General features: G+C 35.9%; 1 protein-coding gene across 2 annotated transcripts in view; it reads right to left on the minus strand.

Moving 5' to 3' along the window:
• Positions 1-1489: 1489 nt before the first annotated feature.
• Positions 1490-25918, minus strand: part of GDAP2 (ganglioside induced differentiation associated protein 2) — a 62000-nt gene continuing 37571 nt past the window's right edge. For both annotated transcript variants that reach the window (XM_031012852.3, XM_063695926.1), the window contains exons 9-14: positions 19774-19850; positions 18650-18726; positions 15543-15682; positions 13881-13935; positions 10075-10218; positions 1490-2687 (exon numbers count right to left, since the gene is read on the minus strand). In XM_031012852.3, coding sequence (XP_030868712.1) covers positions 2640-2687; positions 10075-10218; positions 13881-13935; positions 15543-15682; positions 18650-18726; positions 19774-19850 — 541 coding nt within the window. In that variant the 3' untranslated portion in view covers positions 1490-2639. The remainder of the gene's footprint in view (positions 2688-10074; positions 10219-13880; positions 13936-15542; positions 15683-18649; positions 18727-19773; positions 19851-25918) is intronic.

The raw sequence follows: 25918 nt of genomic DNA on the forward strand, positions 1-25918 counted from the left end.
CTTGCATGATTAATAAATTAATATTTTATAACTTGTGTCTTCAACAGTTCAATTAGCATTTGGCATGACCAAAGTTTAATTAAATTAAAGACTTGGTGGTGCTTTGAATTAACATCAGATGCTGGTGGTCATCTCCATCCAGTATCCCCTTTATCCTCTAATATGTCCGTGAAAATGGCATGTATTATTCAGCCTAAACCTTTTCACAAAGGCAGATTGGTATACCAAATGTTGCTTAATCATTTCAATATCAAGGTCATTATATTTCTCCTCTAGGATTTGGTACTTTGAAGAAACTTCATTCTATAACACTTTAGACATCTATAAAAGCATGAACTTGGTCCCACATCAAATTTAGTTTCAGTGAGAAGAGTGGTCCTTATCTTTCTTTAGTCATCATTGAATTATAAGACACAGTTGATATGTATATAGTTCTGTATCACCTTTATACCCTAGGACATCAATTGTACTAAAATCTCAGCATATGTAGAATCCTGCTTGTGTTACTAAACATTAATATACTGGTATGAATATAGCAAAGGAACATCCTTTCAAAATTACTGCCTGTAAGAAATTGTATATATAAATTTGCTTCCTTTCAAATTGGCAAAGTAGCTTACAGCCTCTATTATCTCTACAGAAAATGGTTTGGGCCAGGTTCTTGAGGTAGCCAAGTTCCCCTTTAACAAAGAAAAGTTGGCAGACTTTCATAGCTGCTCCTTGTGAAGAAGATACCTCAAATATGATCTCATGATTGACTGTAGAAGATGAAGTTAAAGTTTCAGACTTTTAAGGTACAGTGCCCAAGGGGTTAAAAAAAAAAGTACTATCTGAGAGAAAGCTTAACATCTGACATCTGACTGGCTGCCTGGATGTGATGACCTAGGGGACATAAGAGAAAATCTTAACATAGATGTATATACAAGGATCAAGTAATTTTGAGGTCTGACACAAAGAAAATGTGTTCAATACATGCAAAAGATAAGAAACTTTATCTAAAAAATGTAAAGTCCCTTCTTGTTTATATGGGAAAATACAGGATGAATTTAATGCAACTATAGGGGCATTTCCCTATCATAAATGAAGAGAATATGTTTCTTTGATCTCCAATGAAGAATTAGTTTGGGCAGAAAAGAATGGGAGCCTTGTAAGCACTGATCTGGAACACATGACAGAACAGAAAGGTTCTGCTTTTTTTTTTTTCTCTGAACTGCCAACGTACGTGATGGGGTGAGGAAGGTGGGGCCGTGGGGAGGTGGCTGTAGGAATCAAAAAAAGTACGAAGCTACCCAGATGGGAATAATAATGGTTTGACCTTAATTCAAGAAGAAATGTTTAAAATGGCCAACAGATGCCTCTCATTGAAGTATAGCATCAGGGGATGAGCAGGCCAGAAGAGATTCTGGACAAAAGAGGAAGGAGGTCATCAGGGTTGGAATTTTACACTAACAGGTATTGCCACACAAAAAGAAAAATCACTCAAATGGTATCAAGGACAAGAGGAGTGCTGTGTAGCATTCCCTCATATATATTTATTCCCATTTAAAAACTAACTGAAGATACCCCACCACAACAAAGCCCTTTCTAAATGCTATCTTCATGATACCTCTGTGAGGTAGGCAGCATAATTCTAATTTTTACTCATAAGCAAGCTAAGGCACAAATAGAGCCTGAGTGGTAAAAGTGGTCTTTTGCCAATTATCAGCTCCCTGGATTTGTTCACTGTGACACACTTCCTCCACACTGATGCAGGCAACTCAAGAGATGCTGCTATGAAATGTCCTTAGAGGTAGTAGACCTGATAGCTAAACAAAATCATTCATGACTCTGGAAGACAACACACTCTCTAAATGCTCACTGCTGGAGTCTTGGAAGATGCTCTTAAGAGTACTAATATGTGCGGTCCTTTTGAATAAGACCAAATCATCCATGATTATAGGAAAAAGGCTGAAGATACAGTCTTCTTGTTTCCCCCGACACTGTTGAGATCGGAACTGCGGCAATCTTAACAAATCATATAATCCAAGGAACCTTAGTCCTTAAACTTTAGTCTTAACTTGTACATTAACATTCTAAGTCCTATGTTTTGCTAATGATTTTGATGTTTTTTGTCAGATACATTTCCACATTCTTGGACTCAGGTAATTCTCTTTTAACACAGCCAAATTATCTTTATAAAATATACATGGTATTAACACCATGGATCTGAAGCAAACAATGCATCTGGTTAGCATACATTGGTTCTGTATATTTCGAGAATCACTTAAGTACACAAAGGAAGCGTGCAATGTTAGAGAGATGATGTGAACAGTCTTGGTGGTTTATCTAATGGAGAATTCGGTGTCCTTCAGGAAACTAAAGATACTCAAAAGTTGCTCTCCAATTTCTATTAACAATCTAAAAATGAACATTTCCATTTTATATAAATATACAAATTTAAAATGTGTGCAGTTCAGAATGGCCTACCATTTTTAGATTGCTTATGTGCCAGAAAATATACAGTCAATAAAAAAATACCAGAGAGGTGGGGACAAAAGGCTCTCTGGATCTGTACAGCAACAATGAATATCACTTCAACAGGTAGCTATTCGTGGAGGAAGTGGCATCCTGGGAACCAAGAAGCACTGAAGGATGGCAGGTCACAAATCTGGTGATGGGGGATATGATGTATAGTAAGGCCCATTTTCCTGTGGAAAGAAAAAAGGAGAACATTTAAGTAACAGAACCAATTTAACTGGAAATGTGAAAAAAAGGGATTTACAGTCATTGAGGTAGTGATATAAAATGTCTAGCACATGTCTGGCACTAAGCAGGCCCTCAGCCATTAGGTAGTTCAACTAGTATCACTCAGAGTATAAGACAGACAAAGGCAATAGGATCATAATACTTTTTAAGAATAATACCACTTATTGAATATTTTATGTGCCAGACAATTTATAGGTGCTTTTAAAGTCATCCCTTTAAATCTTCACATAATGCCATGAAGTAGGTAACATCCTCACTTTACAGAAGAGGAAACTGAGTATCACACAGATTGCATAAGTTGCCTAAAGTTACCTAGTTGGTAACCAGCACAGCCTGAATTTAAATTCAAATCTACTTAAATCTAACATCCAGATTCTTTTTTGTTAGATTGTGTTGTCTTACTGTGTGCCAAATCTTAATTTAGAGTTAGGAAAACAAAAAAGTTATCACAGAAGAATTTAATAGCTATAACTATTTTGGCAGAAGTGAGTCTTCATGACATGCCTGAGTGGCAAGGCTTGTAACAATTACAGTTCTCAGGAAATTTAGTTCAAGATCAAGATGGAGAATTAAATGCCAAACCTTTAATGTCAATGTAAGGGTAACAAATTAGTGCAAGGGGAAATTTTTTGGCTCTGATTTTGGCTAATCTCAGTAAAAATCAAGGCAGTTAAGTTTATGATAGAAGGATCCTGGATTAGATTTATGAGACTTAAGATTGCTTTCTCATTTTTAAGGAAAGTATTTCTTTGACAAAGAATTTGCTTTTCAGCAAATCACAAACAGATAATGCTTAGCACTAGTATAAGACAATAGTTTGAAATGAAGAATAAGTAGAAGAAAATAGCATTTCTTCATGGTACATTTACATTATAGCTACTATAGAGCTTTAAACCTACCGGGTCTTGAACATAGCAGGCAGTGAAATTGTTTGAGACTAAATAAATCAGGTCCTCTGCCATTCTTCAGCACAAACGCTTTGGAGCAAGAATTGATCTTGGGCCATAACCAGGAAAACAAGACATCTAGGAAAACTTACATTCCAATTATAAACCTAACCATGTATCAAACAAAATTAAAAAAAATAGGTAGAAACAAATCCTAGGATAGGCTACATTTCTAAAAACTTGAAAAACCTTAATAAAATCTTTTTTTAAAATTGAAAAATTGGATCTAACTAAAGAGCTTCTGCACAGCAAACGAAATTATCATCAGAGTTGAACAGACAACCTACAGAATGGGAGAAAATTTTTGCAATCTATCTATCTCACAAAGGACTAATATCCAGAATCCACAAGGAACTTATGCAAATTTACAAGAAAAAAACAATCCCATTAAAAAGCAGGCAAAGGATATGAACAGACACTTCTCAAAAAAAGACATATATATGGCCAAAAAACATATTAAAAAAAAGCTCAACATCACTGATCATTAGAGAAATGCAAATCAAAACCACAATGAGATACCATCGTATGCCAGTCAGAATGGCGATTACTAAAAAGTCAAGAAACAACAAATGCTGGTGACGGTACGGAGAAATAGGAACGCTTTCACACTGTTGGTGGGAATGTAAATTAGTTCAACCACTGTGGAAGACAGTGTGGTGATTCCTCAAAGATTTAGAACCAGAAATACCATTTGACCCAGCAATCCCATTACTAGGTATATACTCAAAGGAATATAAACCATTCTATTATAAAGATACATGCACATGTATGTTTACTGCAGCACTATTCCCAATAGCAAAGACATGGAATCAACCCAAATGCCCATCAATGATAGACTAGATAAAGAAAATATGGTACATATATGCCATGGAATACTATGCAGCCATAAAAAGGAATGAGATCATGTCCTTTGCAGAGACACAGATGAAGCTGGAAGCCATTATTCTCAGCAAACTAATGCAGGAACAGAAACCCAAACACCGCATGTTCTCACTTACAAGTAGGAGCTGAACAATGAGAACACATGGACACAGGGAGGGGAACACTTACTGGGGCCTGTTGGGGGAGGGTGGGGGGAGAGCATTAGGGGAATAAGCTAACGCATGCTGGGCTTAATACCTAGGTGATGGGTCGACAGGTACAGCAAACCACCATGGCACATGTTTACCTATGTAACAAACCTGCACATCCTACACATGTACCTCAGAACTTAAAAAACTAAATAAAATAATTTTATATAAAAAAGAAATACCTATAAAAATGTTTCACTGACCAAATCCTTTATCTTCAATATGCATGGAAGCTATACTTACAGAAACATGCCCTGAAGAGATGAATCTATTCTGAGTTTCATCTGAAAAGTTCACTATCTGTCTTTAGGAGTTCTCTATTCTATTACCAATTTTTTCTAAGTTTTTCACATCTACATTAAATTATGACAAACTAAGAAGAGCAAGTTCAATACTTAATGCCATGAAATAGAATTTCCATTATTAATTTCACACTGGGCAAGAGACTGCTGAGCAATCAAATATTTTTTCTATTTCTGGAAACAATCATAGAAATTTAAAGAATTGTTGTCAGGAAAAACTGTATATTCTCTGCTCTGTGTTTTTAAGAATGCCAACTAACTCTTTCTGAAATGGTCTCAGTATCATTGTTACCTAGATAGATTAAAAAATAGCTTCTGATTACCTTCAAAGGTCCCTTTTAATCCTATAAATTTTATGTTGCTATTCCGAGTCACATAAATCCCAGAAAAATAGAAGCCCACTGAAACTTGGGTTTCTTTTTTTTTTTTAAACAGATACTAACCACTTCACTCCTTAACCAAATAAAGAACCTTCTATATGCAAGGCACAATTTGAACATGATAATGAAATTAACCAACTCTATACTCATTTCTTTTCTCTGATCATAGTTTTAATTCTTCCTAACAAAGGAAAATGTTTCCTTACAAGGTAACATGCAGCTACCTACTGGTATCTCCATTTCAATGACTGATGGGGCACCTCAAACCTACTGTGTCACAAACTGAACACAGTACCTGTCCTTTCCCCCTAATCTGTCAATCCTTTTCCTCCAAATTGCTTCTCTGTGGTGGTAGCAACATATCCACCAAGTCTCCCAAAGCAGAAACTTACTTTCTGCTTCATCCTTAGTGGCTACTCAGTCACCAAATGCTGTGAATTTTATTTCCTAAAATGTCTATTTCTAAATATCTCTAAAATCTTCAAATCCCTGCCATTATCACTACCACTGCCCTAACAATATAGTCTCGTTTCTCCGCCAGCCTTTACTACTAGACCTCATCTTTTCCCCCACGGACTTACCCTTCCCTCTCTAGTCATTCTCTGTGCTGTTTCTACAGTCATTGTCTAAACAGCAATGTAATGGCAATTCTCCCTTGCAGAACACTCTTCTCTGACTACAAAGCCAAAGACCTGCAGCACTAATATGTAAAGTTACTGTATCCAGCAATGTGCTCTCTGCCTGCCCCTTCCACATCATCTCCTGATATCTTCTGCTATAGTTTGAATATCTGACCTTCCAAACTTCATGTTGAAATTTGATCCCTATGCTGGAAGTAGGGCCTAGTGGGAGGTGTTTGGGTCATGGGGCAGATCCCTCATAAATGTCTTGGTGCTGTCCTTGTGGTAATAAGTTCTCACTCTATTTGTTCCTATGAAAGCTTGTTGTTAAAAAGGGCCTGGCATGCCCCTTCCTTCTCTCTCTTGCTTTCTCTTTTGCCATGTGATCTCTACACCCACCAGTTCCCCTTACCCTTCGACCATGAGTAGAAGCAGCCTGAGTCCCTCACCTGAAGTAGATGCTGGTGTGATGCTTCTTGTACAGCCTGCAGAAATGTGAGCCAAATAAACCTCTTTTCTTCATAAATTACCCAGCCTCAGGTATTCCTTTATGGCAACATAAAAATGGATGAAGGCAGAAAATTGGTACTGAGGGGTGGGGTGTTGCTATAAAGAGACCTGAAAATGTGGAAGCAGCTTTGGAACTGGGTAATGGGCAGAGGCTAGAAGAGTCTGCAAGGATCAGAAGACAACAGAAAGACTTAGGGAAAGTTTGAAACTTCTTAGAGATTGGTTAAGTGGTTGTGACCAAAATGCTGATAGAAATACAGACAGTAAAGGCCATGCTGATAAGGTCTCAGATGGAAATGGGGAACTTAGCAATTAGAGCAAAGGTCATCCTTGTTACACCCTAGCAAAGAACTTGGCTGCACTGTGTCCACCCCCTAGGGTTTTATGGAAGGCCAAACAATACTGGTACCCTATGGTATCTGCTGGAGGAAATTTCTAAGCAGTAAAGCATTCAAGAAGTGGTGTGGCTGCTTTTAACAGCTTATAACCAGATATGAGAGCAAAGGAATGACATAAAGTTGGAATTTATAATTAAAAAGGACACAGAACATAAAATTTTAGAAACTCAGCCTAGGCATGTGGTAGAGAACGAAAAAACATTTTCAAGAGAGGAATCTAGGGGTGCTGTGGAGCCACCACTTGCTAGAGAGATTAGCAAGGATATATCTTTGAGGTAGCTCCTCGCATCACAGACCCAGAGGACTAGGAAGACAGAATGGTTTGGGAGGGACAAGGCTTTAACACTTCAGGATGCTGCTCTCTGCATCCCAGCCCCTCTGGTTCCAGCGATGGCTCAAAGGGTCCCAGGTACTGCTCAGGCAACAGCTCTGGAGGGTGCAAGCTGTAAGCTTTGGTGGCTTCCATGTGGTGTTAAGTCTGCAGGCATGCAGCATGCAAGAGTGGTGGAGGCTTGGCAGCTTGGAACTAGATTTCAGAGGATACATCAGAAAGCCTGGGTTCCCAGACAGCAGTCTGCTCCAGTGGTGGAGCACCTCCAGGCAGTCCTCATTGGGGCACTGCCTAGTGGAGCTGTAGGGTTGGGTTGCTCCCGTCCAGACCCAGAATCAGCCTGGAAAAACCTCTGGCATTCAGCTTCAACCTGTGAGAGCAAGCCATGTGGGTGGCAACCAGCAAAGCCATGGGGGTGGGGGTGCCCAAGGCCCTGGGAGCCTACCCCTTGTACCAGTGTGCCCAGTATGCAGAACATAAAGCCAAAGGAGATTATTTTGGAGATTAAAGATTTAGTGTCTGCCCTGATAGGTTTTGGACTTATAAGGGGCCAGTTACCCCTTTCTGTTGGCCTGTTCCTCTTATTCCTCCCTTTTGGAATGGGAATGTTTACCCAGTGCCTGTACAACCATTATATCTGGGAAGCAAATAATTTGATTTTGAGTTTACAGATTTACAGCTGTGAGGAACTTGCCTTGAGTCTCCAGATGAGACTTTGGATTTCTGAGTTGGTGCTGGAACAAGGTAAAACTTTTGGGGACTGCTGGGATGGAATGATTATATTTTGCATGAGGGAAGAACATGGGGTTTGGGTGGCTAGGGGCAAAATGCTACATTTTGGATATTTGACCCTCTAAACCTCATGTTAAAACCTGATCCCCAGTGTTGGAGGTGGGGTCTAATCTGAAGTGTTTGAGTCATGGGGTGGGGCAGATCTCTCATAAATCGCTTGGTGCTGTCCTTGTGGTAATAAGTAAGTCCTTGCTCTATTAGTTCCTGTGAAAGCTGGTTGTTAAAAAGAGCCTGGCACCTCCCTTCCCTCTCTCTTGCCTCCCTTCCCACCATGAGATTCCTGCACACACTGGTTTCCCTTCCCCTTCTGCCGTGAGTGGAAGCAGCCTGAGTCCCTCACCAGAAGCAGATGCTGGTGCCCTGCTTCTCATACAGCCTGCAGAACCATGAACCAAATAAATCTGTTCTTTATACTTAGCCTCAGGTATTCCCTTACAGCAACAAAGAAATGGACTAAGAAACCCTCTTTTGTTTCCTCCCCATTTTTATGCCTCTCTTTGATCTAACATCTCAATTTTAGAAAGCTCTAGCATAGGTACAAAGAGATGATCCAATGAGCCAAGTGTTAGATTATAAATTAGTCTACTTAATTTTGATTAATTACATTATGCTTGTATTTATACAAAAATAAAACAGCCAAAATACACAACCAAACAAAACAAAAAACAAAACCAAGCTTGAGTGTGGTGGAGCTATACTTAATATTTAATGAAAGCCTGCTTTATAGGCCCTTAAGTATATAGAAAATGCTTTGGCTTAAAATACAGTCCTTTAAGTTTCCTACTCAAACACCCAACTTATATATTTCTGTCCCAGAAAATAAATGATAAATCCAGATACTAGCTATGAATTGTCATTCAAAATTTTGAGTATAAAAATGTTTCTTAGTGCCTTTCACATTTTCTGCTATCCATTTTTTTAAGCATTAAGATGAGTGATGTAGAGTTCAAAGGAAAAACACTAAGATCATTTTCTACTCCAGCAATCTGCAGTAAATACAAACTAATGTACTCTTTTCTCTTTCCTATATTCAACAATTTTTGTATCTATGATCCAGCTGCTCCAATTACAAATCCTCTCTGTATAACAGCCAAATATGAAATTTTATTAGCCATTAGATCACATTATACACTTTACTCTGCACATAAGGGAAAAAAAATTATAGCTAAAGTTAGAGAAATGTTAGAGAGAAATTGTGTTGCAGAATTTTTATTTTGCTGTATAAACACTGCACAATAATTAGGGAAGAATAATTCATTTCAAACTTAATATAACTTTCAAATCTATCCCCTGGTTCACACGATATAAAGATACGCAATCAGCAACAGTTAAACAATGAGCTTGATGAGCTTTTGGCCAAGTGTGTTACTTTTTTTTTCCAAAAATTACTAAGGTGATATCATGAATAAACACAATAGAATAAATTGATGAAATTCACGAGTAGTCCTGTGACTAGTGCTTATGTAACAGATCCATAAACGCATCTATAAATAATAACAACAATATTATCAGATGATGCTCTTAAAAACATTATACAACCTTTCAGATAAATGAAACTTTTAGCAGGGTAAAGACTACTGAGATAGGCCACATGATTTGCAATTAATTCTAAAAGTGATCACCAATAAATTCTTCCGGCTCTGTGTAGATGGAAAGCCATTCAATCTTAAGAAAATTAGGCAGAGGTATCTGTTTTAAATATGGTAGAAAACTTACAATACAAACGAAAATTGGTTCTGAACTCACAGCAGAGAGATCTCCCACTGAAATGTTTATCTGGGGAAAATGCCTCTCTTGGGACAAATCCTTTTCCTAAAGTTATCATAGGGAAAGTATGTTAAATGATATTACCAAGTTTATTAAGACTCACTAATTTACATTAATATCTGGTAATGACAGGATGTTGTGCTCGTAAGTGCTGCTCTACAGAACAGTTAATATACCATACCAGGTGAGGGAGAACTTCTGGTACTTCTTACCCTGGCATCATATTCAAGGACAAAAGGAGGAAAGTCGATCTGTTCTGGTGATATGGCAGAAAACAGCTGGTGGAGGCTGTCCACATGGTGGATTTTGTCCTTCAGTCCTGAGACAGAAAAGGTGGTAAAAAACCATGTTGACACCTGATTAATAGAAGAGAAAAAATAATTTAAGCTAGTTGCCATAGTTAGAAACATAAACACAATTTGGAAAATTTATAGTAGATAAAAACTATATTTCAAAGTCTTAAAATAACTAGTGTTTTTCAAAGCACAATCTGAATTGTGCAATCATCAGTTTAGTTGATTAACATTAAAAAGAAGAAATGAGGATAACACTGACTAGAAACTATAAGAAGAATGAGTTTTGTTTCATGAAGCTTTTGTTTCCATTACATGTATGTAAGTTCCCATGCGTGTAGTGTTAGTGCTGTACTACATGCTTCTTACTGTGGGTTGTAGTCAAAACCACTGCATTATTTGGTAGAATAATTGGTGTTCCAGTCTTCTGAAAATGGTTAATATCTCCAAATCTCACACTGTGAATTTTTCAAATGAGACTGAAAAGAAAATTTGTGCCAATATTTGGGACTCATATATTTTCAGTTGATGCTTGGCATGAGTTTCTTTCTCAAAGTCCATCAAAGTGAATCACTTGTAGATGTGGTGCCATCTTTGCTCATTTCACTTGACAACATGCAATCCCTCTCTAAAAGCTAGTCTGCAAAATTTGTTGGTTCCCAAAAAAAGGATAAAAAATTCTTGATACCAAACAATACTGACATAAACTAGGTAATGGCTTGAATTTAAAAATTACTGTTTATCTATCTAAATTGGCAATCACAAATTAGTCCATGTTTATCAACATACTATACAATAGTCCTATGAGGCAGGTATGATATTGTTGCTATCCCCATTTTACTTACAGAAGAAGGTAACGTATGCAGGAAATAGCAAACTTTTTTGAAAAGGACCATTATAGTAAATATTGCAGACTTCTTATAATAACATTATCAGAAAATTGTTCACAAGGCATGCCTGAAGGTTCTTGGAGCAGTGCAATATTGGAGGCAGGACAACATGAAAATTAATTAGGAGGCTGCTGTGTCATTTCAAGTAAAAGCTGATAGTGGGATGAACTAATGTAGAGGCAGTGGGAATAAAGACACAGACATAAATTTGAGCAATCGTAAACACACAGAACTGATGCAATGTGCTAGGAGATGAGGTACAGAAAGTACTCCAGAATGCCTCTCTGGTTTCTGGCTTAGGCACTTGGGTAGGCAGTAGTCCCATTTGCTAACACAGAAAACACAAACAGTAGTTCAGGAATAGGTGGAAGAGGAGTACATGAGGAGTTCTGTTTAAAAATGTTGAACTTTAGGGTCCTATAAGACGCCTAAGTAGAGATATCTAACCAGTAGTTCAATACCAAGGTCTAAAGCCTAAGAATGATAATGATGATGATGATGATGATAATAATGACAATGATGATGATAGTGTACATTTACTGAGCACTTATTATATGTCAGGTAATGTTTTAAGTATTTTACATGTATTAACTCATTTCATCTTTCAATAACCCCAAAAGATAGGTACTATTATTATTTCCATTTTATAGGGGAAAAAATTAAAGCAAACAGAAATTATACTACTTGCCTGAGATGATAAATTGATAACTGGTAGAGCTGGGATTAGAACCCAGGTAATCTGAATCTTGAAACCATGGTTCTAAACATTAGGCTTTATTGCCTCCCCAGATATATGTTTGAAGATTGCATATATTTTGGAGGGTCACTGAAGAAATGGGAATAAAAAAGGTATAGAATTAAAGATGAGGGTGGAGAAACACGGGAACACTAACACTCAAAGGATGCAAGCAGGAAGTCAGGTGCAGTGGCTCATGCCAGTAATCCCAGCACTTTGGGAGGCCAAAATGGGAGGATTACTTGAGGCCAAAAGTTTGAGACCAGCCTTGGCAACAGAGCAAGACCCCATCTCTATAAAAATACAAAATAAAAAAAATTAGCCAGACATGATGGTGCACGTCTGCAGTCCTAGCTATTCTGGAGGCCAAGGTGGGAGGACCCCTTGAGGCCAGGAGTTCTAGGTCACAGAGAGCTATAATCACACCACTGCACTCCAGTGTGGGTGACAGACTGAGACCCCGTCTCTAAAAAGAGATGAGAAGAGAGAGAGAGGCTGACAAATGAGACTGAGAAGCAGCAGCTAGAAGTAGGAGAGAAACCAGGCAAGGTAAGTTTCAAAGAAGCCAAGACAAACTGTGTCAAGGAGAAGTGATCAACTGTGTTTAAGGCTGTAGGGAATGCAGGTAACAGAGAGAGAGAAAAGTGTCTATTAGATTTAGTGACCCAGAAATTATGGATGATTTTGGTGTGAAAAGCTTCGGCTGGCACAGCAGGATAACCACACTGGAGTAATTTAAAAGGTACATGAGAAATGGAGATGGTGAGCATAGAACAAAGATTATACTAAACAATTTTGGTTGTAAAGTGGAGGCGAGAAAAATAGATCTTAGCATTTTTAAAAGTTGATAGATAATTTGGATCCAGCAAAGCGGGAGAGGAGAAAGACACTAACTGTTGAAGAGAGCTTCTTAAGGAAATGGAAATACACTCTGTAGTTTACAGTCTGGGATTAAAATGCCTAGATTCAAATCCAGCCTTTGCTACTAACTGTTGGTTATCTTGGTTCCTTAATCTCTCTAAGCATCAATTCCCTTACCTGTATAGTGGGACAACTACTGCCACCTATTTCACAGGTATACTGCAAAGCTTAAGCAAGATAATTCATGGGAGGAACTGGCAGATAGCAAGTGCTCAGAAAACTTAAGCTAATGTCATTACTATGGGATTCACAGCACAGGGAAAGGGACTGTCTTTCATTAAGAAGGACATTAATGAAATGTGTTCATTAAGATGGAACACATTTTTGTGACAGAGAAAAAGGAGGCAATGATAAGAACAGCTAGCAAGTAGGTTTGGAGTGGGAAGGTAAAGATAAAGAGCTCCTTACTGATGGTTTCTTTGAGTGAAGAAAGCAGTACAATGGATGATTTCAAGTTTAGGTTTTGGTGGGCAGGTGTGATGAAAGGGTAACAGGTCATAGGTTAATTTAGGCATTGACAAGAGTGGATGAAGTGATGAAATGTCAGTTTTTAGCTTGATAGAGAAGAAAATAAAGGCAAGATGATATTTTCAGAAAGTAAAAAGACCAAGAGACTAGATATCTTGATGAAGTCAAGATGTAGGCTTAGGTAGTGGGAATATAATTGTGAGCAAGACTGCTATATTCTAGCCCTCATGGATCTTGCTGGCTCATGTATAAGGAAGAAAATTAAACATGCAATTAAAATAAAAACATAATGATATAAGACTACAGAATCTTAAGGGGTTACAATGCTAGAACAGCTACTAGCTGCAGGATTGGTCCGGGAAGGAGTTCTACAGAAAGTACAGCTGAGACCTGAAGGTCAAACAGGAGGTAGCTATGGGCAGAGGAGGGAAGTGTATTCTGTAACAACAGCATAAATGAGGCCCAGATGAACAAAGAGCACGAAAACAGGCAGGGACTGATGGGCTAACGGCTTATAAGGGTTGCCCACAAAGGCGCTGGAGTCACATACAACCAAAACATCAGGACCACAACTCAAGATCACTTAGAAACCAGGAAATTAGCAGTCACAATGGTGACAGCAACAATTAAGTTGCTGAGCTATTATCTTAATACTCTGGACATGTACTGCACATAAATTCTAGATTTAACCAAAGAGAAAAATATTGTACCTTTGAACGAAATGTGGGATGTACAAAATAAACAGCCTTCAAATTCCTCTTGTACCTGATCCAAAAATAAAATGACAAAAAAAATCAGTATAAGTTCATGCCTAAAACCAATTACTATTATAGACTATTAACTATTTGCCTGAGTATATAAATATATTCAGAGAAAAATAAAGGCAGCTATAATTTACAGATTGAATTTTAGGTGAATGTCAAAAACAATTCAGAGAACATTCCATTTTTTAAAGTATCTGTTTTATAGGAGATATTAAGTGCTTCTGTCAGCTGCTATAGGCAGGACAAAGTTAAGTAAATTTGTATTTAAGAAATAAATTTATGGTGTGTCATTTTTTAATATGATGCTAGAATCTCTGGGATCAGAGTTAAACAGCAGCTAAACCACTTAAAATTATAGCAAAATTTTAAACTAAAAGTTTCAATGGTCATATTACAACAACAGATTGTTGTAACAATCTGTTATAACAACATTATATCAGAATTTGCTGTGTCCCAGAAATTGTAGAGGCCTTCTACTTAAATTCTCAAAACAATTCTATGAGCTCAGTACTATTATTGCAGCTATTTTTTCCCTCCCAAAGTCACCCAGCCATCAAGTGGCAGAGCCAGGAACTGAACCCAGGCAATACCACTACAGATTAATTCTCCTATCCACTATTCCATCTGGCCTCTCTACGTGTGCCTGAGATTTTTTCAACAGTTCAGTAATCAGCATTGGGTCACGTGAGGTTAATTGGAAAGGACTTCAGAGAAATAGTACAAACTATTTCACAGTTGAGGCCTGTTCCACGTTTAAGAACTGGTTAGTGGTAGAAGCAGAACTACATATATACAACCCACATTCAGAGTAAGCTAAAAAGGTGTCTATTGGGTAATGAAAGCTTTAATATTCCTAAATAAGATGAGATTTAATGGGAGAAGTAGGATAGCTGGAAATTTATGGTAACTTGCCTTCTTTGTACCCTAACTGTAAAATGGGCTTTTCAATGCAATCCACACAGACATTGTGATGCTACAAATAACAAAACAGCTAACAGGAGGGTTGAGTGCCACTTTTTATTCAGAAAAAAAAATAAGAAAAAATGTAAAACACTACATTTCATCTTTGCTATACTGGGGTATCATGTATTTTCTGGTTAAAATTTCCATTATCATTTCAAGGGAAATATGCTTTAATGAAAATAATTTTCTAGCTCCAAGTCAGTAACCTGGGTTCAAGTCCAAATTCTGCATTTACTGTTGTGAGACTTTGGGCACATACTTCACCTTGCAGAATGTCAGTATCTTCCATCTTTCAAACACAGATAATATCTCTCCTAACCAACTCCTGGGTTAAAGGATCAAAGTAAATAATGTTTATAAATGTATTTTGATAAGTATAATACATCATATAAATAGAAGGTAGTATTTTTGTTATTTTATACACAAAGATTGGTAATGTAAAAAGTTTACATATGAAGTTACTTTAATGCAAAATAAGTTTCAGTTAGGGAGGGTCTCCTATGATTGAAATATCTAATCTAGGTATGATAAAAGTCTTTGTTACATGAAATATCCTTTCACAGAATACAAAGCAATGTTTGCCACTGCTTAATATTAGAAAAGAAAGAAACTATTTCCCCTTCATAATTTGCAAAAATAACTAACTTGACATCAACAACATCGTAGAGTTTCTTCAGGAAGTCAGAGTCCAGGTGATTGTATTCGCTGGTCAGGGTGTGAAAATACACTAATACATACTCCTTCACAGCAATGTGATCCATTACATGAATGAAATATAAGAGAGCCTAAAAGAAAAAAGGGGAATAAAGGTGAAGATCATTTTGAACAGTAGTCTATTTCAGAGACCAAGAAAAAACAAAACAAAACAAAACAGAAAATTAACCTACTCTATGCCCTAGTCATCATAAATGGATAACTCAGAGTGATGAATATCCATTCTCTTTAAAAAGAGCTCCAGGAAAGTGAATCATGCCAGTGTTTAATAATTCTCATAAGTGCCACAGTACAATTCCTTTATGTCTTATTCTAAGTGATAGAGGAGAACAATCAGTCTCTATCCTCTAAAACAATTCTTCATATACCGGAAAAAGTTCTTGGATCAACTACCAGGTTTTCTCTCTCCAGGATAATGATATCGAAATCATTAGAAGTAGAATTTCTATACTTTTAATCATTTTTGAAGTTTCCACTTGAATTCAATCAAAGTCTTTGCAGTCTCTACTCAGAAATAGACTCATGGCCTGCATGCACATAACCAAGAATTACTATAAAAAGATATAATGAGTGATGCCTCACATGACTCACGTTGAGAGCTAATTTTTTTAGATCTTTAGTGCTGATCTGAAGGAGGACATTGAGAGCATGTTTAATCAGTAGATGGCAATAGGTTGGGAAGCATTTCTAGAGCTCTGAAAGATTCAAATTTAATGTGACCCAGATCGGTTATAGAAATATTCCATTACAAAAATGATGAATTTAAGAGAAACACTAAAAACAAAACAGAGATACAATATAGGCAGGGCCAGTATGACCCAGTGGTTTAGCTGTAAACAATCACATAGAAAAAGCTAAGAGGTAACAACTGAAGGATTACTATAAAACAAAGTGTTTTCCAATTCCTCTTCAGATGAGTCCTTGACATTAACATGGTTGGATTAACATGGACTAGGATCCAACTGCTACTAGAGCAGATAGAGAAGGGCATTAAGAAAACACAGTATCTTTCCATTCATTACTTGCTTTGGTAACAATTATTATTATCACCATCTATCTCAATATTTTACAGGAAATGATACATCATGAATATCCAGAACCCCATGCAAGTACACACCAAAATCAAATGCAAAGATTTATGGTTTTATTTGTATTAATCACATTATTATGAAAATGAGGGTCACACTGATTATTAAGAACATAAATGATTACAAACAGAAACTTACTAACGGTATAATTTTCATCAGTTTATTCCCTCCGTGTGTGTGTGTGTGTGTGTGTGTGTGTGTGTGTGTGTGTGTGTTCTGTTTGTTCGAGACAGGGTCGCTCTCCGTCACTCAGGCTGGAGTGCAATGGCATGATCTTGGTTTGGGAGATCTTGCAACCTCTGCATCCTGGGCTCAAATGATCCTTCTGCCTCAGCTTCCCAAGTAGGTGTGACTACAGGCATGTGCCACCATGCCTGGCTAATTTTTGTATTTTTCGTACAAAATAGATAGGAGATAGGATTTCGTCATGTTGCCCAGGCTAGTCTCGAACTCCTGGGCTCAAGCGATCTGCCTGCCTCAGTCTCCCAAAGTGCTGGGATTATAGGCATGAACTACCACACCTGGCTGTGTGCATATTTTTATTATTGTTTATTATTCTTTTTTATCCTCTTACCAGATTGCTGCTTCATCTTCTTTCTGTCCATTCTCCACCCCCCACCCCAGGGCAATTAGGATACTCCTTTTCGGCTTCAAATTCAACTTCTTAAGTTTTTATCACTATATAACTATATCACTACATATGACGAAAAAATGTGAAAGACAAATTCTCCCCCAAACCATGAAATCCCTTTCCTTGAGATATTTTCCTTGTTTTTGTGCTTAAAAACAAACAAAAAACCCAATGAAGGTCAATGTAGATACAAATTAATGTATCACTGTTCTCCTATTATATTCTAAACATTTCTCTACAGTATTTGCCTCTGTAACCATAATTTATAAGGGTCACAGAATATCCTATTTGAATGTACCATAATTATCTGTGAGGAATTTAAGTTTTAACTTTTTGCTACAAATGACCCTGTGAATAATATGCCTGGTTCAGTGCTTTCACAGTTTTTTTTACCCAAACAACAGTGCCTAAGAGTTTGAGGACTTAGCCAGAAGTAATTATCAGCTTTTGTCCAACTTGTTTATCTTAAATTCTGTGTAATTTTGCATTTTTAAGTATACAATTTTTTTTTACTATGGTTAATAATTACTGATCAGTTAAAGCTATCATCCTTTGAAGTCAGTTCCTAACAAAACTGATGTGCTAGGATTCTCTACATAATTATTTTGTGGGTTCAATTGTCCCTTGTATGAGTATTCTGATTTGAATAGTGTCAGGGCCTATAGCTACTTCCACACTTTGGATTGTTTCCTTAGTGTAAGTTTTCAGAAATGAAATTAATAGATCAATGGGTGTGATCACTTTTATAGTTTCATCTTTGATGACAATAATTATTTAAGAGTTAAGGCATCTCATTTTAATTCACCTTTTTTGGACTACTAATCACATTGAATATTTTCTTATTTTTATCTACCAGTTATAACCATTTTTCTTTTATGAATCATCTATTTCTGTTCTTTGCCTCCAAATGAAAGGATTATAGAATTATGCTATCTTGGGTAAACTACATTTCTGTTTTTTTCTCTTCTAATAGATACTCAAACATTAATTTTTCTTTTTTCAAAAAAGAATTTGATTACACAATTATAATACAGAATGATTCCAACCACTTACTAGTTACATCATATCCAAAACAAAGCAGTTGTGGTTTTGGAGATCACATTACTGTATTCCAGTATTTTTTATTTCTTGGACAGAGAAAAATCAAACCCCTAATCGAACTGAAATGATACAGGTCCACTCATAGAACCAGGTCTGCTCCTCTGTCAGTGATACACAATTCAGCCTTGATTCATATTGTAGGCCTTGATTCCAAATTCATATACTACTTATTTTTTCAATCAACATTATTTGTAAAACAGAGCCTTTTTATGGCTTACCTTGTCCATATCTATTAATGTTACAGGAATGTTTCTTCCAACTACCACCATCACTGTTCGACCACAGTTATCAACACCTATAAACAGGAAATGTCATCAGCACCCAGAAACTTCATTCCAAGAATATTATTTGTCTTGGGCTCTGACTTTATAAAATATTCTACGTGAATTTAAAAGATTGAAAACAAGGAAGTATAAGTTGCTCGAATTTCATCTTCCAATTTCTTTTCTACTCTGCAGATAACAACACCTATTTTTTAAAGCTTCATGAGGGTTTTGATCACTGCCCTTTTAAGAGAAGACCTCTTAAAGATTTTAAATCAAGAACAAACAGCCAAAGATCTTTTAAAATATTTTATTATTTTCTAGAGACAGGATCTTGCTCTGTCCCCAGGCTGGAGTACAGTGGTGTGATCATAGCTTACTGCAGCCTCCATCTCCAACTCCTGGGCTCAAGCAATCCTCGCATCTCAGCCTCCAAAGCAGCTGGGACTACAGGCATGCACCACCACATCCGGCTAATTTTTTCATTATTTTGTAGAGATGGGGTCTCACCACGTTGCCCAGTCTGGTATTGAACTCCTGGTCTCAAATGATCCTCCTGTCTCCACCTCCCAAAGTGCTGCGATTACAGATATGAGCCACCATGCCCAGCCCCCAAAAACTTTTTATAAACAGCTTTTTGCTTAAGCTCACTACAACTTTGATCCAGGAAAAACTAAATAGCACTCAAATCTGAAAATTACTAAAAAGTACCATCTGTAAAACAAATACAATGCAGAAAGAGTGGGAATCTGGGAACTTTCACTCTCTCCATCATATATTTACGTAAGGTTTGAATTTTGTAGTAGCAAGCATATGGTACTTTTAAAAGCAGAAACATTTTTTAAAAGGGACACTAGCATGAAATAAAGTTGGCCAGTGCAGAACTATAAGTTGAAAATTTTATAGATTGGGATGTTATTTTTAAGATCTTGATGACAGGCAAAACTATCTTCATTAGTATAAAACCATTTTGTTCATAGATACAATAAATGAAATCAGAGAAAAATGAATTCTCAAATAGCATGCTTGGTAGGGCTCTTAATTAGTGAAAGAATAAGTTACCATATATTTAAGCTCACCTGTTTGGTATAAGGCTTTTAGAGAAGCAATATCAGACAGATCCTCAGATCTTGCTTGACATAACCAGCGATTATAACTAGGGAAATAAATGATATAATCATTATAATAAACCTTTGGAAATTAAATTTACAAATGGGACCAATTTTTAATACCTTTCCCTGACCCTAAAAATTTTCAAGTATATATTTCATTATAATAGGGAAGGAGTTAAAGAAGCATTAAGCCATGTAGAATCGCTACTACATGTTATTGATAAAATAAACACAAATGAATTATTGAGAAAGGAAGGTGTTCATTATTTTAAAAATCCTTATAATCAAATGAAGATTGTACAGGTAAATGGCTAAGATATCAAGTATTCAAACTAATCTTGTTTTAAAATACCATTGTTTTCCTTTACTAAAAACATGCATAGAGAAAGTCTAAAGCAATGGCAGAGTTTCAAAACAGATGCTCACTCACTCAACAAGGATTTGAGTGCTTACTCTATGATAGTTACTGAGAATACTATCATGAAAGGACATGGTTGCCTCCCTCAAGAAGTTCACTTTTCAGGGGAAAAACAGGCAAGTGCTGTACATGTTATGTGGGATCACAAAGGAGTTGGGTAAATTTATCTGGGAAGTCCTGGAATACGTAATCATCAGTTAGTCAAACTAGTTGTAGTGATATCCCACAGACCAGATCATATGGACTGCAGTTTGGCTTTGGCTAAGAGGATGTTAAAGCTGGAAGAGACATTAAAGATCTTGCAGATGGAAATGACATGCAAAAGATTAATGGTCAAGTTCATCTCAGACTTCCCAGCCTATTAAATAGTAGAGTTGAATTTGAAGTTGCACTCAGGTCTCTAGATTTCCGGAAAGGTCAGTGCTTTTTCTACTATATCATACTAATTTCTTGAAATTAAAAGTGCCACTTACTTGATTGTGAAAACGCTTTCAAGACACCTAAATGTAGGAAAAGCAACTCTGAAGTGTCTAGATCACATATGGCAATATCCAGTAACAACAACAACAAAAAGCATAACTAGGAGAGGGGAGATTTGGCTTCTAATCCTACTGCTTTCGGTGCAAACTTACTAAAGTCATTTACCTTTATGGAATTCAGTTTCCTCACCTGCAAAATGGTGTTCATATGGGAGAGACATCTTTCAGCTATAAAGTACAATTGCACAACTGAAAATATTTAATGGGAAGTCTGTCACATACAGACTGAAATCAACAAGTGACACGCCTGTTAGTTTCACAGATATTGTTACTGCTTGTGAAAAACATAGTGCTACTGCATTAGTTCTATAGACTGCCTTCTCAAATTTGTGATTTACCAATCTATGCAAATTGAAAAGTCAAAGACAGTAGCTTTTAATTTTGTTTCAAAATATAATTTCAAAGTCAAGAAAATGCCTATGTTTATTGTAGTTCTCCCTAAATCATATGCACTATTCCATATTTTCATACAGTCATTTCCTATTTACACTAAATCAAAATTCTATTCCTTTACTTAAAAAATTATTTTCTTTGACAAATAATGTATGTAATGTTTTGATATACAGATACATTGTAAAATGGCTGAATCAAGCTAATGAACATATCCATTATCTCACATATTTATCATTTTTTTTTTGGTGAGAACAGTTAAAATGTATTCTTTTATCAATTTTCGGGTATACAACACATTCTTATTAACTACAGTCACCGTATTATATAATAAATCTCTTATTCCTCTCGTCTAACTGAAATTTTGTATTCTTTGACCAACATCTCCCCAATCCCACCCCAATACCACCAGCACCTGATAACCACTTTATTCTCTGTTTTTCTGAGTTCAGTTTTTTTAGGTTCTACATATAAGTGAGATCATGCTATATTTGTTTTTCTGTGCTTGACTTATTTCACTTAACATACTGTCTTATATCTTTAGTATGAAGGTTAAAAGACAAAACTATTAAAAATAATAGCAACAATAATTTGTTAAGAGACAAAAATAATATAAAAATGTAAATTATGACATCAAAAATGTGGCAGTGAAGAATAAAAGTATAGAGTTTATTATGTTTTTTAAATCATTCTATTATATACTTTCTAATTGTTTATAATGAGACTAAACAGCAAAATATATATTACATCATATGGGCACCACAGTATCTAGCACAAAGCATATAACAGGATTCAATTAATACCTATTAACTTCTATACTCTGTTCATGTATCCATTGGCTCATTTTTCAAAGATTTATTGAATAAATGCAGTGTTTGCATCATAGTAGGTACTAAATTCTTTGCTAAATGAAATAATAAACATGAGTATTACGTAAGGTATTTTGGGGCCTGAGATGAATTAAAAAAGGCTCTTGAGTTTAAGGTTGCATATGTGAGACAGACATATTACAGTACGAAGAAAATTAACTTTGTAATAAGAACGAGACAGGTAACCAGAAGTCTAAATACTCTATCAATCAAATATGTATGCTGAGAAGGGGACTGGTGGTGGGGAAGGAGGTGGGGTGAGAAGGAGCAGAGTGGAGGCAAATTCTAGATATGTCGTAGAAACAAATGCTCCCTTCTTTGTATCCCCAAAGACTTCTACCATGTTCAGTGCAAGATTTTACACACTTATTGAAAAGGCTATTTCTATTACATTAGACCACCAGACAGACAATATGTCATATTTGTCTCTCATTTCTAGCCAATTCCTAGGGTAGTTCCTGACACTCAATCTCTATATCTATCTATATTCAATGAACTCTGAAAAAAATTTTTTTTAACTGGAACTCAGGTGTACAAAATGGAATACATCATCTTTAATTGAAAACACTCGCATAACTGGTATATGCATGGTCCACTTAGAAGACTAGTTATATAATTATTTACCTTTAATGAAGTAATAAGCACCCTAAAATCTACCACTATAACAAAAATTAGCACTTTCACAATAACCTTCATCTAACCATGTGCTACTTCCCACCGTTATCTGGAATTCCAGGTTAATCATTTATTGCTTTCCTTTTTGTATTGTTTTAAATTCATCTACATGTAGTCAATGTAAGACATTATTTTTTGTTTGTTTCTTACTATTTAAAAAAGCTTACCATGCTGTATGTGATCTCTTGGGTCTTACGTTTTTGACTTATCATATTGCTAACATTCATCCGTATCACTGGATTTCAATGTCGTTGATTGATTTGGACAATCACAGGTTGAGCATCCCAAATCCAAAAATACAAAATCTGAAATGCTCCAAAATCCAAAACTTTCTGAGTGCCAACATAACAATTAAAACAAAAATGCTCACTGGAACATTTCAGATTTTTGGGATTTGGGATGTTCAACTGGTAAGTACAATACAAATATTTCAAAATCCAAACAAATCAGAAATCTGAAACACTTCTGGTCCCAAGAATTTTGGATATGGCATACTTAATCTGTATATATCATGTATTCATACTAGATAAAAACTATAGATTTTTTTCATTCACTCTCTCACTGATGGGCACTTGGGCTGTTTCCAGGGTTTTGCTATTGTGAAGAGGTCTACAATCAACTTGTTTTGCGTGTCTCCTGGTATACATGTGCATGATTTCTCTTGAGTAGGTACCAATGAGTGAAAGTGCTAGGTTACAGGGAATGTTTAATTTTAGGAGATAAGGACAAACCTCTTTTCCAAAGCACTGCACCAAATTATACTTCTATAAGAAGCATATGAGACTCTGTGAATCCCTGTCCTCACCAACACTTGCTACTATTAGATGTTTTAGTGTTTGCCAGTTGGATAGGTTAGAAACGGTAAAGCATTTCTCTAGTCAGTAATGAGGTTGAGATTCTGCTCATGTTGACTTGATTCTATGAGATGCCTGTTCCTATCATTTTTCCATTTTTTATTGGGTTATTTGATTGTTTCTCACCAAGTTGTAGTTCTTTACACATTCTTGATGCTGATCATTTGTTGTGTGTTTTGTGAATATCTGCCCCCATTCCGTAACTTGCTTTTTACTTTGTTTAAGCTTGGCTCTACTTTCAAAAGTTCTTAATTTTAATATAGTCAAAACTATTTTTTCTTTGGTGGTAAATGCTTTTCATGTCTTTAAAAAAATCTTCCCTTTCTCTAAGGTTTGAATGATACTAGCTTAACTTCTTCCAAAGGTTTCAAAATTTTTAAAAATTTAAGTCCTTAATCTATCTAAAGTTGATTTGTCCATAGTGTGAACACAGAATTAGTATAAACTCTAAAACGTTTTAAACCTTGATTGATGATTAACAACTTGAGATCTAAAGATAGATTTTGGTTGACAAAATCTCTATGAACATATTTGTGGGGGGAAGTTTATAGTTTACATCAGATTCTTAAAGGGTTCATGATATTTAAAAGGTTAGAATCACTGCTGAGACACTGGTCCTGTTCTGGTTTCTAAGGACCATGCAACAACTCATGATTGCAATCTTCATCAGGTTTCTTCTTTATTCTAATTAAGTCTCTGCCATTACCACTATAGATTGTGTAAGTCTGATTATTTAGTCATTATTTTAAAAAAATCACCAGTTGGGAAGAAAGAGTAAAAGCAAAAGACTGTTACTCTTCTCACTCAATAGACAATACCCTCCTTTTTTTCTAAACTTCATTATTCAAAGAATATTTCATGTTTTCTATTACATTTCTTATAAATAGCACCTCACTTTTTGCTATAGTGTTTTGTTTTGTTTAAAGGAAGACATGCAATCTTTTGTTCCAATCCAAAAATCAAAACAAAGCTAAAAGGAAAATATGAACTCAAAATAGTTTCTGGGTTTCCTACAGGATATTTCCTAAATATCCTATATAGAGTATTTTCTTCTTCCAAATAAACAAACTTCTATTATTTTATGAGTAAATATAATAATCATGGATAAATAATCGTACAAAATATGTCAAAATGGCAGAAAAAAATAGCCACTACAGTGCTCTAAATGCAGAAACACTAATTAGTCTCTCAATGGGTTGCAACCAACTGAGGTTGGACACTGTTCTCACAAAGCTAATATAAGCCAGTTTCTTCCAGTTAATAAATTACCATCCACCTGTACAGCCAGCAGCTGAATGACAAAAAAAATTTAAACTATATCACTCTTAAAAGACTAATAACTAACCCATCTGTGTATAATCATACCCCAGGGAAAATTCTGTCTTTGGAATTAGCAGATGCTTTCCCAGACCTTATACAATTGACCCATCCTAGATTTAGTTAAGATCTTTGTTTTATCCTCTTATTGACCCTGTACAGTAATTTAAACAATTATTCATATACTAATTAGTTTAACATTTTTCTTCTCTGCAAGACCCTAAGCTCCATGCAGGCGGGTGCTGTATCTGTCTTGCTTGTCACTTTATTACCAGTAGTATCCAGCACAACTTTTGGCACATTAGTAAAAGCCTAATAAGTATTTAATAATGAAAAAGATAATGATTTTGTTGAGAAAAATGACATAAGAGTCACAGGCAATTGAATCTTAAGCCAGTCAAGTAATACTAATAAAAAAGGAAAGGAAATCTTCCTGTAAAATAACTTGAAGAGTTTCAAAAGCAGTATTTTTGAAAAAGAGTATCTAGGTTGCTTCCTAATTTGGTAAGTAAACCAATGTCTACCTTATGATACACCCAAATCAGAATCACAACTGGATGACAGACCTGGATTAGAAAGCACGTCTAATTTTTCACATTAAAAACAATTATTTTTAAGAGATACTGAGGTGACAAGGCAGTGCTACGAAAGGAGTGACATAAAACTATTGCCAATCCATGTGACCTTTAGTTTCGTTACTGATGGAAGAATTGAAGGCTTTTGAAAAGATATTTACTAACTAAAAACCTACTTACTTTTACATTTGTTCAACCTAATTAATTAACATAATCAACAGAAGCCAGACTCAATATGTGAAAATAAAAGCCCGATATAGAAATATCAAGAGAAAGAAATTTTAAAAACTACAACCTACAATCTCAAATACGGCTGAGCATGCAAACAGTTGACATAGCTTAGTTATATCATAAACTCCTCAATAAACAGCCATCAATTCTAAAACTTTTTGGTCTCAGGACCAAAATATATCTATATAAAACACAGACATTTTTATGTTTTTATAAATTATTGAGGACCTTAAACATCTTTTGT

This window comes from Gorilla gorilla, chromosome 1 (assembly GCF_029281585.2).
Source record: "Gorilla gorilla gorilla isolate KB3781 chromosome 1, NHGRI_mGorGor1-v2.1_pri, whole genome shotgun sequence".
NCBI classification, from domain to species: domain Eukaryota; kingdom Metazoa; phylum Chordata; class Mammalia; order Primates; family Hominidae; genus Gorilla; species Gorilla gorilla.